General features: G+C 53.6%; 1 protein-coding gene across 1 annotated transcript in view; it reads right to left on the minus strand.

Annotated features, from left to right (window-relative positions):
* Positions 1-285: 285 nt before the first annotated feature.
* Positions 286-14047, minus strand: part of IQGAP3 (IQ motif containing GTPase activating protein 3) — a 39308-nt gene continuing 25546 nt past the window's right edge. Inside the window, exons 23-38 of the mRNA XM_055403392.2 lie at positions 12085-12293; positions 11233-11385; positions 10776-10939; positions 10219-10443; positions 9230-9370; positions 7712-7796; positions 7053-7285; positions 6572-6704; positions 6371-6473; positions 5678-5804; positions 4349-4436; positions 3370-3582; positions 2806-2972; positions 2412-2513; positions 1845-1953; positions 286-1190 (exon numbers count right to left, since the gene is read on the minus strand). Coding sequence (XP_055259367.2) covers positions 1077-1190; positions 1845-1953; positions 2412-2513; positions 2806-2972; positions 3370-3582; positions 4349-4436; positions 5678-5804; positions 6371-6473; positions 6572-6704; positions 7053-7285; positions 7712-7796; positions 9230-9370; positions 10219-10443; positions 10776-10939; positions 11233-11385; positions 12085-12293 — 2366 coding nt within the window. The 3' untranslated portion in view covers positions 286-1076. The remainder of the gene's footprint in view (positions 1191-1844; positions 1954-2411; positions 2514-2805; positions 2973-3369; positions 3583-4348; positions 4437-5677; positions 5805-6370; positions 6474-6571; positions 6705-7052; positions 7286-7711; positions 7797-9229; positions 9371-10218; positions 10444-10775; positions 10940-11232; positions 11386-12084; positions 12294-14047) is intronic.

Raw genomic sequence — 14047 nt, forward strand, 5'->3', positions numbered from 1 at the left:
GGCAGGGTCCACAGCGGACACCTGCAGAAAGGTGAGAGGGGCGCTGCAGGAAAGACTCCCCCGTTCACCACGGCAGATTTATCCCAGAACTCAGAGGCCTGCTCTGCAGATGAAATAAGGGGTTAACAACAGATGTGGAGGTAACAGCTGTTTATATTAAAGTGAAATCAGAGGGGCCACAAGGACAGGAAGTTAGCCCTCAGATGCAAGAATCCTGTTGGGTGAGAGAGAAAAGGGAAAGACTGCTTTTTGTACCGTATGAGGCTGAAATAATGAGGTCTTAAACACGAGGGACCCAAGGTGACTTTATATACAAGGTATAAAAGATTGGCATGAGTATTAGTTTGAATAGGGCAATGGGAACTCTTTCTCTGAGCTCAGGAAGAAAGAATAAAAGCCATGATTAAGGTTGCACAGGAGAGAATAAATACCCTGGTGACCCACATGTAAAACAGACTGTAAACAAGAGAATGAGATTTGAGGTTAATGGAGGGTCATCTTGCCCAGGCCACTGTGTGTCACAAGGCCGACTGGCCATTAATGAGCGCCGTCCACCCGGGGTCATTAACGAGCGCCGTCCACCCGGGGTGAGGGTCAGGGGTGGGAGGGTAGGAGGCGTCACTGCAGCAGAATGGCCTGGGCTTCAGCAGGACAGAACACATGCTGCTGCTGAAGTGGGCGTGGGGACAGGGAGCCCAGCCCTGGCTTGGGTCTGCAGAGAGAAGGGAGGCAGCAGGAATCAGGCCGCTGGGACAGTGCTTATCGTATTGGGAGGGCGGCAGCAGACATTAGAGCAGTAGCCTTCGCAGGGCAGGCCCTGGGTTCATTCCTTTCTATCAGGCTGGAAAATCATGGGGTTCTGTGGCTTGTAAGCCACAAGGCCAGACTGGAGCCAATTACAGACCCTGCCTGTGGGCCAGGGAGCCAGACTCCTACCAGCTGGGGAAAGGGCGAGACTCCTTGAGCCTTGCCTGGGCCTGAGTTCTGGGTGTCTGCAGGAAAGTGGAGCAGTGCATTAGTGTTAAGAAAAGCAACCAGTGAGGTAAGAAGGGCTTGGGGAGCACCCCCTGCCTCAGTCACTTCCGCAAGAATTTCTTGTTGAGGAGGAAAATGAGAAGGTTGACGTTGACCTTGGCCTTGTTGAAGAGTTTCATGACAGCCACACCCTCGTACTGGAGCTGCAGCAGGTCCTAGGAGGGAGGGAAGGGGCAGGGAGCGGAGTTGGAGGGGTTCTCACTGTGGCCCACAAAGTCTACAAAACATCTTGGAGCCGTACACAGTCTCCGGTGGCATTAGCCAGCAAAGCGGGCGTGGCGACCCCGTCCACAGATGAGGAAACCATGACGAAGAGACAGGGGCAGTGACCTGACCAAATGTCAGTTCAAGCAGAGCCAGGTCTTGAAATCATTTAAAAGGCAAAGCAGCAGAGCAGCAAGATTGGATTTAAAATCACTGCTTCCCTGAACACTGGCCTATGACTTAGGCCAGCTTCTTAACCTTTTAGCCTCAGAGCCTATAAAATAGGGATAATGCTGGAGAGCTCTGGAGAGGATTAAATGAGGTAATGTGTAAAGCCCCTGACATGGGATAGGGTGTAAAATATTAATCTGCTCTGACACCACCAGCCCACTCCACTCTCCTTGTGCTTGGCTGTGGGGTATGTGTCAGGGCATGGGGACCGAGAGGCTTGGGCTACACAGACCAGCACTCTTGTCTTCAGGAACAGACAATGTGGACTAGACAGGGAGCAAAGCTGATATTGTCCAAGGCCCAGGGAAGCCAGGCCGGCCTTCCATCTTCAGGCCCACTGGGTACCTGGAGGGCTCACGGGAGTGTGCCCTCACCTGATAGTGGAGCTGAAACCGTTCCATGTCCACACCCAGGAACTTGGCATTTACTTCAAACCTTCCCGCCTCGTCTCCAGGGGTGATGTCAAAGATCACATTTCTGAAACTATCAAAGAACAGGATTCAAAACAGGGATGCACTGCCTCTTACCAGGGCCACACCCGACTCTCCCACCCAGTGCTGCTCAACCTAGGCAGCACTGTGTGTCACCCAGAGCCAGGCTTCCCTTGGGTCACTCCCTCTCTCTCTTTCCCTCCTTCCAATTTTACTTCTGCTCAGCACACCTCAGCCCTTTTCTCGGGCTGGCCCTAAAACGCTGTTTTCTCTTCCAGGATGCTTTCCCAGGATGCTTTGGGGTGTCTAGAACTGGTCCAGATCACGCCCACTGCCCTTTGCTCTCTGTCTGGAGCTGTCCTGTCTTCCCCGTCATCCTAATAGCTCCTTCAGGGCAGGGACCACGCTTCTCCTTCCCTCCCACCCAGGGCCCGGCCCAGAGATCCTCCATCCGCCTCCCAGGTTAGGGCCTGGGAAGGGTCTGACATTCTGCCCTCCAAAGACACATACTGAGAGGTGGGAAGATCTTCAATTTCCACCAAGACACCCTTCTCCAGGAGCTGGGCAGCCGTGTAGTGGAGAGATACCTGCTTCTTCCCTTTCCCAGAACTCCTGAGGAAGAAAAGGCCCAGACAGTTCGTTTAACAAACTCTTCAACACCGAAGATACTAATTCTCTCGGTGGCTGGCAGAAGGAAATTAGAGCCTGAGGAAGACTTCTCACTGGTGGAAGACACTTGAGCCCAAGACTTTATGAGGGAGACTCAAAGGCAGTGTCAGGAAGGGACCATGTTGTGCTGGGGGGAGATGTCCATTCCAAAGCTGGTAAACAGTGGGGCAACGGCCTACACGGGTGGGAGGAGAGGTCACAGGTCACCTTCCGAGTGCAGGAAGGGAGCACCTACTTGGAGCTGGGGGCCAGGTGGTCCAGGCAGGCCCGGATGTACTGACTGTAGTAGTCGCCCTGCTCCTCATAGAAGGTGGTCTTCGTGCTCAGGCCCTGGAGCGTGGCCTGGAGCTTCAGCAGCTCTGCTTTCCTCCGCTGCCGGCGCTTGCGTTGGGTGCGGATGTCCTGTGGGTGGGGGACCAAGGGAGCCTCAGGGACTGATTCAGGCCAAGGATCTTCAGGACAAGCCGGAAGAGGAATACTTCAAGGCAGTTTTCTCTAGGAAGGGAACAACCTCAAGGACCCCACCCCAAACCCTCAAAGGATGTTTCAGGGCCTCCCTCCTACTGAGGAGTAACAAGTCCAAAGCGTGCTTTTTAGTAAAAGAGTGTTTTAAGAATACTCTGGTCCCTGACTAATTTTGAGACCTTTCCTTCAAAAAGGCCCTTGGAGGTCGCTTGGCCTTCCCGCGGCTGGTGACAGTTTTGTGTGGGCGCTTCCCAGGGAGAGGCCTGCCCTTGAAGTGTCAACACTATGAACATGCATACACGCACACACTCTCTCCCTCCCTCCAGACTGTTACCTTGGCCAGTTCGTCCACCAGCCCCTGGTAGCCGTCCCTGGCACTGACCAACCCCAGGCCCTCGAGTCGGCGTAGGTTCCGCAGGACATGCCGCTGTTTCTCTGCCAGCGGCAGGAGGGAGTGGGCCGTCAGTGAGCGGTGTCGTCGCAGCGGCTCCGGGGTCTGGGCTTCACAGACCTGGCGTCGGCACATCAGCCGCTTGTGGGCTGCTTCCTGGGGGGCAGAGGGGCAGGAGGGGTCTAGCGGGTGCTGACATTCTGCCCCACCCATGGGCCCCCACCCTAGGGGTGGGTGGTGAAGAACATCACAGTGTACGACTCCATAGATGCTGCAGGGCCCTGGGTGTCAGCACAGAGGACGAGAGGCCCAGGGAGACCCAGCAGGAGGACGGCATCAAAAGTCTGGCAGACACTGGCTGCGCCTTCCCAACGGTGGAGATCTGTGATGGCTCCAGGGGACCTGGGGGCATCTCCCTCCTTCTGTCTCATGTTTTGGGACAGGCCTCTACTGGCTGTCCCCACCTGTGCTCTGGGAAGACCCTGGCTGAGCCTGTGATCCAGCTGGTCCAACTTGCCCCTGGCCTCCCACACTGAACCACCTTCTCCGGCCTTCAGGTCCTCAAGCGGCCCATTCCCTATGCTGAGCGCCAGCGCCTTGGGACTCTTACAGGGAGTCTGCCCAGTCTGCCTCTCTGTGCCCCCAACCCCTCCTGCCACTGACAGCAGGGCTGCAGCAGGACTGGTTTCCTGCAGGGCTCACTCCTGTTTCCGTGGGGAGTAGGGAGGAGGTGCAGTCTTGGGACTCTGCAGCCTGAGGGTCTCTGGGGGTTAAGGGTAGAGGCCTCAGCCCCCCAGAGCTTGCATGACTGGTGAGCAAGGTGTCTGCTTGGGGCCGACTGTGGGCAGGGCCCCAGGAAAGGAACCAGCCATGCTGGAGTGGGGTAGATGAGACAGGACCTGGGAGTCAGGATGTCACTCACCTCCTCCCTGGAAGCCGAGAGGGATAGGATCTCCTGGACGGAGTCTCCCGAGTGGAACTGCATGATGTCAACCAGCATCTGCTTGGTGCTGCGGAAGGAGGGGAGCGATGGGGGAGAGGTGAGGGACGGGGGAGGGTCTGGACTGGGGCTGGCAGGGAGCTGCATGATGGCTGCCCAGCATGGCTGGAGGTAAGGAAAGAGAGTGATGAGGGGAGATGTTATGAAGACAACATAAACAGGAGGAAGACCCGGGTGGACTGATGGCCTGTGACACCGAACCACCACGTCTGAACATACTGTACTCTCTTATGCCCCTGTGTCCTCTGCCACAACGCCTCCCACAAATGACCTTCTTCTGAGTCCTTTGGCTGAAGGATGCAGTTCTTCCTCTGTGAAACATTTTCCTATCCAGGTGTCCCTCTGAGTTCTCATGCACCTGACACCCACCTCCCTCTTGGTGCCCTCTGACGTGTGTTCACCTCTAGTCTGGCCCTGCTGTAAGGCCTTCCACGGCAAGACAGAGCTGAACACCCAGCTCATTGGTTTATTCGGTGAACGGATGAGTGGAGAGGCTGTCTTGTTGGCAGGGGGGTCAAAGTGGTGACCTGGCTCCTCTCTTGCCTAGATGACCAGCCCGGGCCTACTGGAAGTCCTTCCTCACACGTGCAGACTTGGGGATGAAGAGTTCCACACCCATCTCCTGACCACTGCTCACAAGGCCAGGGGATTGATTAGAACACGAGTTCCTTCACCCCCTGGCTGTGGGACTTTAGGCAAGTCACTTAGCTTGAGTTTCTTTCCTCCACTGGCAGGCAGGGAAACCATCATCTACCTCACTGTTTGTCCCTTATGTTAAATGAAGTGTAAGAAAGCATTTGAGGGACTTCCCTGATGGTCTAGTGGTTAAGACTCTGTGCTCCCAATGCAGGGGGACCAGGTTCAATCCCTGGTTGGGGAACTAGATCTCGCATGCCACAACTAAAGATTCCACATGCCACAAAGAAGATTTCGCATGGTGCAACTAAGATCTGGCACAGCCAGGTAAATAAATAAATAATAAAAAAAGCATGCATTTGGTAGACAGCACAACATGCAAACCACCATGCTGCCAATGTCCAAATTAGTCCTCTGCCTTCAGTCACAACACGGAGCCAAAAGCTGAGGCCGCCAGAAGGAAAACAGCTGAGGCTGCAGGAAGGGGAAGGCCAGTTAGGCTTCAGGGAGAACTTTCTGGAGAGTAAGAGAGTCCGGGAAGAAGGCGGGATGGCCACTCCAGAGCAGCCAGCTCACTGGTCCAGGGAGTCCCGGGGGCCAAGGCTGTGCTCCCACCTCAGAAGCAGGCTCTGGGTGTTCGTGTCGTCAGCGTCTGTCTCCAGTCCTTCAAACTTGTTGGTGAGACTCAGGGACACTTCTAGCTTGCTCAGATCCACGTTCTCATCCGTAGCTACACTCTCCCCTGAGGCAGGTGAGGAAGGAGAGACTAGCACACACACAGATGGGGCCGTGGCGAACACGCTGCTCCACGTGCCCCTCTTCCAGGGAGGCTTCCCACACTGTCCCTCTGACCACCCTGAACCCTCAAGCCCTGAGCGCCAACAGAAGGGCTGCCACCCACAAAGCTAACCCTTGTGTCTTTGGGGCTGTGCCTCTCTAGGCTGGGAGCTCCTCCTGGCTTTCTTCTATCTGTCCCCACCTGCCTCTGGAAGCCAACTTCCTTCCATTTCACAGCTCCTGAAATCTACCCTCATCAGAGACACATTTTGGGACCCAAAACGGGCCATTATTCCTCTGTCCTATCTCATGTGATTTAACATCACATTTATATGATGGTACAGGGTCCCTTACATCAGTCTGCGTCCATCACAGGACCAGAGGGAGAGAGGGAGTGTGTAGCCAGCCTCCTGGCACACATCCCAGACTGAACAAAAGCTCGAGAGGGCACGTTCCAAGGCCCTGCTCACCTGCCCACCCGCCCCTCCTGCAGGCCCCACCGCACACCCCAGTGTCAAAGATGGCACGCACCGATGAGGTCAGGGACAGTGGGCAGCTCCCCAAGGTCCTCCAGGAGCTCGTGCAGGGGGTCTCGGTGATCAGGGGCGATCCAGTCCTGGTGTTCCAGCAACAGCTTCAGGATGGAGAGTAAAGGAGACACAGAGTTGAGCCAGGCCTTCCTTCCAGGGCCAGCCCACCCACCCACTGCCCCAAGTTTGCAAAGGCCCTCACCCTGTGCGTGTTGACGAGCTCCCCCATGGTGATGTACACCATGGGTTTGGCCACAGCTACCATGTCCGAGTACTCATCCATCGCAAAACGCTCCTCTGGCTCTAGCACCTGGCAGGCTCGGCAGATGAACCTCCTAGCTCCAGAGGAAAGGCATGTGAGGGCGTGGGGCGGTCTGGCACCCCCCCACGTTCTGTGTCCATCAGCCTTTCTCCCGCCTTGCCAGTGACTGCTCAAGCCAACTCTGCCTCTCTGCCCCTATCTGCTGCCTCACCTCTCCCAGTGGCCCCCTCAAACCAGCTTCCCTCAATAGCCCTCTTTTCTCTTCACTGGGAGTCCTTCCAACAATCTACCCTCCAGTTCACTAACTATCCTCTGTGCCTCCCCTCCTCACGGATGTGAGAAAGGAAGTTGTGCGTGAAAAGAAGATGGGAGAAAGAGGAGAAGAAGGAAACAGAGAGGAATAGGGAAACAGGACCAAGACCTGAATTTGAGGTGCGTCTCTTCCAGATAGTCATTCAAGATGCGCAGGTGCTGGCTCTCCCTGGAGAAGGCCTTGCCGGCCGCAGCATGCTGCAGGACCTGAGCCACAGCCCCCAAGGCGTGGCGCTGGGGGGCCGCCAGGGCACCGCCGGCTGCCATGGCCACAATGTCAAAGGCGTCAGGGGCCACTACAGCCGGGTTCAGGAAGCGGTAGTACAGGAGGTTCCCCACCACCTGAGGGCAGAGGAGACTGTCGTAGAAGTGCCTGTGGTCCACCTCCACAGCCCCAGCCCCGCTCTCCCAGCTCAGTTGGAAGGACCCCCTGGGTCAACCCCATCCTTGTATAGAAAACAGACCCAGAGCAGACGAGCAACTTGCTCAAGGTCATGCAGCAAATGTTAGCCATAGCTGGGACTAGAACCCGCTCTGACAAGCCCTGGGTTGTCTACTGTTAACTCCTGTCCTGGATGCCTTCCCATCTGCCACCTGAGCCCTGTTGGTGAGCTAGGCTTGACTGACAGGCTGGAGAATATTCGCCTTGTTGGCTTTTTATAGCATAGGTTTTTTTATTTTTTGGTCCTTTGGTCTCATTCTGGGGGTTCACAGCCACCATCAGGGCAAAGCAGAGCTCTCAAGGTGGAGATGGGCGACAACACTTGCCTTATGGATCTCGTTCTCTGTGGCGTCGGGGAACTTTTCTGCCAGAGTTGTCTTCAGGACCTTGGCCACGTATCGCATCCCGTACCTGGGGCCAAGCAATAGCTGCACTATGGCCCTGCCCCCACCCCAGCGTGAGGGCCTGAGTGCCCGCCTCTCCTTCCCTGGGCACAGCGACACCAGAGCTGACCCTCCGCTTCCCACAGCCAGCTCCCTGCTGCTTCCTCCAAACATCTCTGGATCTTGTCCCTCCCTCATGCCCTTGTGTCAGCACCCAGGACCAGGGTCCAGCCAGCTCTCATGAAGCCTCCAGCCTGTCCCCGGAGCCTCTTCTTTGGCCCCCTTTAGTCTCCCCTGGGGACACCCCAGATCCCAGTGTCCATCCTGCCTTCCCCACAGAAGCACCTTGAGCCTGTATGTTAGGTATCTGACACCTACAGCCAGAACCCCATCCCAGGACAGCCCGGGAGGCTCTGTTATCACAGAGCATCTGTGAGGGCCTGGTCTGGGCTAGAGGCAGGACCAGGAGGACAATGAACTGGAGTAGAAGCATCTGGTCCTGACTCCGCCACTAACCAGAGATGCCAGCTCAGGCTATTGAGCTCCCCTTATAAGTTTGTTCCCTGGTCTGGAAAATGGGACTGTTCATTCTTGCCCTCTCTATCTCCTAGGGCTTTTGCGAGGATCAAGTAAAATTATGTTTGTGAAAGTAATGGTAGAGCACAATTCAAACAGCTTCCCTGTGGCTCAGACAGTAAAGAATCTGCCTGCAAGGTGGGAGGCCTGGGTTCGATCCCTGGGTCCTTATTATTATTATTCCCGTTATGGATGTGCCACCTAAAAAAATAAATTAAATACTTTAAAAAGCTATTGCCTCCTCCTGGGGTACCAGGGAGAGAAGTTTATAGCTCACTGTGTGCTTTCCTTTATCAGTCCTAGGGCAATCTTTTCTGAATCCTAATTGTAAATCCTTGATCCAGTCTTCCAGGTCTGGGGAGTAGGGGCGTGAGCTCTGTGGGCTCCCCTCTCCTGCGTCCCCACCTTGCCCCAGGACCACTGAGTGCCAGAAAGGCTGGTTGGCTGAGTGGAGACCTGGAGGAGACCCACCGTGTCAACATTTTCAATCATTTGCTTTTCAGAAAATAATTATTGACTAAATTTTAAGAAAGGAAGGACTTTTCTAAAGTGCTTTACTGGTGTGATGTTTTCTTATTTTTGACTTTACAGACTGAAGAATTCTATATTTTCCACCACTTACATTCAGACTATCACTTGTCCCCATAATCACTTGAGGTTCCTTTCTCTGGCTCGGGGACAGAGTGACTGCCCACTAGATCCACGTGTGCTATAATCCAGCACAAGTCTCTAGCACGGGCTCCGCGCCTTCTCCACCCACCTCCTAGAAGTGCTCGAGCACGCCCAGCCCAGCTTCCCCTCCTGCCTGCCACCCTTCAGGACTGCCCTGCTCTCCCCACCATGCTCGAGCCCTCCGGAGATCCACGCCTAGGCTGTTGCACATACGGAATTTGGTCCACAGATGAGATGATGGCTGCAAGGAACTTGTCAGTCACGGCGAGGAGGTTGCGGAGGGAGATGTCCAATCTTCTTTGGACCTCAGGGTGGCTCAAGGCCTGCTCTGGGGTGACATCATAGGGGAGGTGGCTGTGGGCAGAGAGAGGCAAGCTATCAGCCAGTAACCCCTCCCAAGACCTCCCCTTCCTGAGGCTCCACCCCTTAAACTCAGCTCACATCAAGATCTCATACATACATGCTGAGGGCAGCCCAGGGTTTAGGCCAGAATAAGAGAAAGAACTCAGAGAGGACTAGAGTGATGGGGGTGGAGGAAGAGATGAAGCACCTATGGGGAGGTGGAAGGGTGTGGGAGGAAATGGAGGCTCTGGGGTCTGTGGAAAGATCCCAAGGGGAACCAGAGTAGACCAGGGCTGCCCTGCATGTCTCTGGCAGTTGTGGGGATAGTGAAGGCTGGGCCAGGGCCTTGCAGTACCCCCACCTATATGCCTGTGTGTCATCCAGAGAAACCACCAGCACTGCCTACTCTCCTCCGTGGCTCCATCTCCCTAGTACCTATGCACCTCAGTTAATGCCTCCAATCTAGAAGGCCAGTTTATTTCTTCCACTACCTCATTTGCCTATTCATCTATAAATCTGAATATTCAGCTATATGCCTATCAATAAGGAGTCCTATCCCAACTCCCAGTATATCTGACAAATCATTTGCAAGCACTGACACAGCAAGTATACACATTTGCATATTCATCTGGGCTCACTCTATGTTAAGCGCACCAGGTCCAGTGTCATTTACATCAGTTCCATGTTAATTACCAGAGGGGTCTAAAAGGCTACCTTAGTTCATCCTATAGGGCTGGTGTCATATTTACATAAATCAGCAAGCTCATTTATATGCCACCTTCAAAGCACACTCAAGCTTCCCCAGTGAGGCCCAAGACCAAGCTGATCAAAGAGAGCTCTCCCTCTGCCCATCTGCTCACCTGCGCTGCCCTGTCTGGGCCTCAGTCTGGTTGATCCAGCTCTTGTAGAGGTGGACAGGGTCTGTGTGGACGCTGAGCATCTTGTCCTCCAGCACATCCTGGATCACCTTGCCCAGGATCTCCCGCAGGGCACTCTGCCCCCGCCCGTTCCGATAGAATCTCACCACCAGCCTCACCACAGTCGGGTTGCCTGTCACCATATCCTGGGGCTGCTCTACCTTTGACCTGGGGATTAAGAGGTCATTGAAGCTGGTCTCCTGCCTTGGTACAGAAGGGCTGCTTTTCCTTTTGAGATTTTCTTTAAAGCCTGTGTTGGCATCCCTCCTCTTAAGGACAGTCCTGTTGCCTCTGTCTCTGCTGTGATGTTAACATGTCAGCACATGTCCTCCCCCGGGCTGTCCCAAGAGATGCCTTACCTCCCTGGGAGGCAGAGAAAAGAGGTCTTCTGAGGCCATTTCTACCTTCAAACCTCAATAAATTGTCCCCTTGTGAAGGAGCCAACAGTGGCATCTCTTAACCCCTTTTCTTCCCATTCTTTTTGCTTCTGGAAAACCTACTTGATTTCCTCCTGGAGTGCTGCCTTGAAGAGCTGGAGCAGGAGATAGGCCTCTCGGCTGTTGGAGGCATAGTTGTACAGACTGAAAATCACTGACTCCATGAATTTGGTGGTTTTGTTCTGAGGCATCTGAAAGATCAGCTTGGCCAGGTAGGTGGGTTGAGTCTGCAAGCAATGGGGAGATAGGAAAGACTGATAATGTACCTCAAGGACTAGTGATCAGATAAAGAAAGGCTTTGCTGACGGGAACTAGGAAGAGAGAGCACTGCTACACTTTCTCAAGGGTACTAGGAACATTCCAGACAAATGAAAGGAGGCAGTCTCTTTCCCTGGGTACAAGATATTAGGATGTCAGGAAAGGATTCCTGATACGCAGGCGCAGGCTTAGACATGAAGGCCTCAGGTCCCAGGCCCTCAGGAGAGAATAGAGATGTCTCCTCCCAATGCCCTCTGCTCACCTGGAGCAGGTAGAAGAGGTGTTGGTAAGCTTCTAGCTTCTGCCGTTTCTCTTTGCTCAGCGACTTTAATCCCTTCTGCTTATCCAGAACCATCATATCCGACAGCTGTTCCTTATTCTTTTTGGTCAGCTTCTTGCAGTGAGAGACCACTTCCTGCCGGGGCAGGGGAGCAGGTGATGCAACCCATCCAGGCCAGCACAGAGCACAGAACATATGGTCCAGAGTCAGTGCTTTGAAGAGCCTGGGCTTTCTGCTGCTCAAGGTATTCAAGGCGTGAGCCAGGGGAGATAAACGGTTCGAGGATGAGGAAGGGCCTCCTACTGTCCTGAGACTCCACCTGGCACCTCTGCTCGCACCAGGTGAGTCTCCAAAGAGAACTGGGTTGCGGGACTGAAGCGCCAGGTCTCTTCATTTCTGCTCTGACTTCTCATTAGCCTGTTGTACAGAGTGGAGGTGGAGATACTGCTGCATCACTTCTACCTCATCACAGCATATATATATGGTAACTGACAGGTTAAGGAGCTTTCATATCTATTTTTACATTTGCCCTGGTGAGCACTCTCATTATTCCCACTTTACGAATGAGGAAACAGACCGAGAGGTTAAACAACCAGCCTCCAGTCCCATCACGAGGAGTCAGCAAAACCAGGCATTACAATTTTATGTCCAGTGCTCTTTCCATTATAACATGTGCCCCCAACAAACGACTAGAAGGGCAGAGGACCGCTGGAACAAGGACCTGAGCCAGATGATAAAATCAAGACATTCAGAAAATAATCTGATTAGCAACCAGAGAATGGCCAGCATCACCTCTCCAGAGGCCGCTAGCTAGATTTCGGAGGGGCCCCTCACCTGCAGGGTGATTCGATTCTTCACCAGCAGGCCAATCTTAATATCCATGAGATTGAGGTCCTGTTCCAGCTGCTGATTGGATCGGATCTTCCTGACCACCTCCTCCTGGAGCTTCAGCAGCTCTGCCTCAGCCAAGAAGTCCTCCTGGCTTTGATTCAAGAGGTGGACGAATCTGCGTACCACGCTAAGCGGGGGATGGGGTGTGTGGACTGGCAGGAAGAGATGAGGTGCCGGGATCAGACATGTCTCACCAGACACTTCCTCGCTGCCCTCTTCCCCAGTAACCCCACCTTCAATGTCCATGATGCTGGAAGCTGGCAGGTACCCAACTCCAGTTCTTTTCTAATAGTTCTGCCTGCAGCTGGAGGGCAGTGGGCAGCCTCCCAGCCAGTCCTGTCTCTGAACTCCTTGTCTTATAACCAGGGATGACACAAAAGCTGCTTTCCTCTGCCTGGGTCAGTGCCATCCCACCCTGAAGTCAGAGCCCTAGCAGCCTCTGATGATCCCCTAGGGCCCCCCTATTCTGATTCATTCCCCACTCGTGGCAGGTTGACTTACTCATCCTTCACCCTGAGTTTACTTTCACCTATCAGCCCCCACGCAGCCCTGCCTGACCCTCATACAACAACGGGTATGGATTCTCCTTGAATCTCTTTTGGAATGAGCATTTGAACAAAGAAGAGTCTCAGGGCTGAGCTACAGGGAATAACAAGAAATATCCTGAATATTTATTGGAAGGACTGATACTGAAGCTGAAATTCCAATACTGTGGCCCCCTGATGAAAATAACTGACTCACTGGAAAAGATCCTGATGCTGGGAAAGACTGCAGGCAGGAGGAGAAGGGGATGACAGAGGATGAGATAGTTGGATGGCATCACCAACTCAATGGACATGAGTTTGAGTAAACTCTGGGAGTTAGTAATGGACTGGGAGGCCTGGCGTGCTGCAGTCCATGGGAGTCGCAAAGAGCTGGACATGACTGAGCGACTGAACTGAACACACATAATTTTCACTATGGAACAGAAACTGCTCTAAGTGCTTGACATACTTTATACACTGTAACTTACTGATGACATCACTCAGGCACAGAGAAAGGAACTTGCCCTAGGCTACACAGCTAGTAAGAAATAAAAGGGTCAGATATGGAAGATGAACAATACTAGGCCTGGTCCTTAAAGGCTATTCAGTAAAGGAAGCAGACACTTAAACAACTCACTACAGTGTGGTTTAGTGCTCTGGGAGGGGCAAGCATGGGGACCTTTGGGAAAGTAAAAGCGTGCCACCAAAGGCCATGTCGGAGCATGGAGTGGAGGGTGCAGGTGGTGAGGGACAGGGTGGGGGGTCAGTGAGGCCAGAGGTGCAGGAGAGGTTGGGTCAGAGAGTTTCGGAAGCTGCACTTAGGAAGCTGGACTTTATCCCCAGGGCAGTGAGGCATCCTGACATGTTTTAAGAAGGAGAGTGATAAAATCACAAGGTTTAATAAACTAATTTGGCTACTGCATGGAGGACAGATCTTTGAGGAGTGAAGAGTGGCAGAACCAAAGACAACTGATGGCATCTTGGATACAGCGCATAACTCATTTGATCCTCACAACAACTCGACCTGATCCTTATCTCAATTTTAAAGTGAGAAAGTGGAGGCAATAAGAAGTTCAGTAACTTGCCTAGGGCCACATGGCTAGTAAGTTGGGAAACAGACCGGGGTGGGGGTGGAGGGTGGGGAACAAATTCTTCCAGAGAAACTATACACTAAAGCAGAAAAAGAAGATAAAGGATGCCCCAGGGCACTGGTGTTAATGCAACAGCAAGAGAGAAAATAGAAATGGCCAAGCTGGGGAGAGGTAAGGAGGGAAAAGCAGCTAGTTGCCCAGAAGCAAATGGGCTGAGTTTCTGTGGTCAGAGACGGGTAGGGGCACCCCTGCCACAGGACAGGGTGGGAAGAGGGACTGAGGAGGTGAAGG

The sequence above is a fragment of the Moschus berezovskii genome, chromosome 4 (assembly GCF_049115385.1).
Source record: "Moschus berezovskii isolate FMDL1 chromosome 4, NW_MosBer_1.0, whole genome shotgun sequence".
NCBI lineage: Eukaryota > Metazoa > Chordata > Mammalia > Artiodactyla > Moschidae > Moschus > Moschus berezovskii.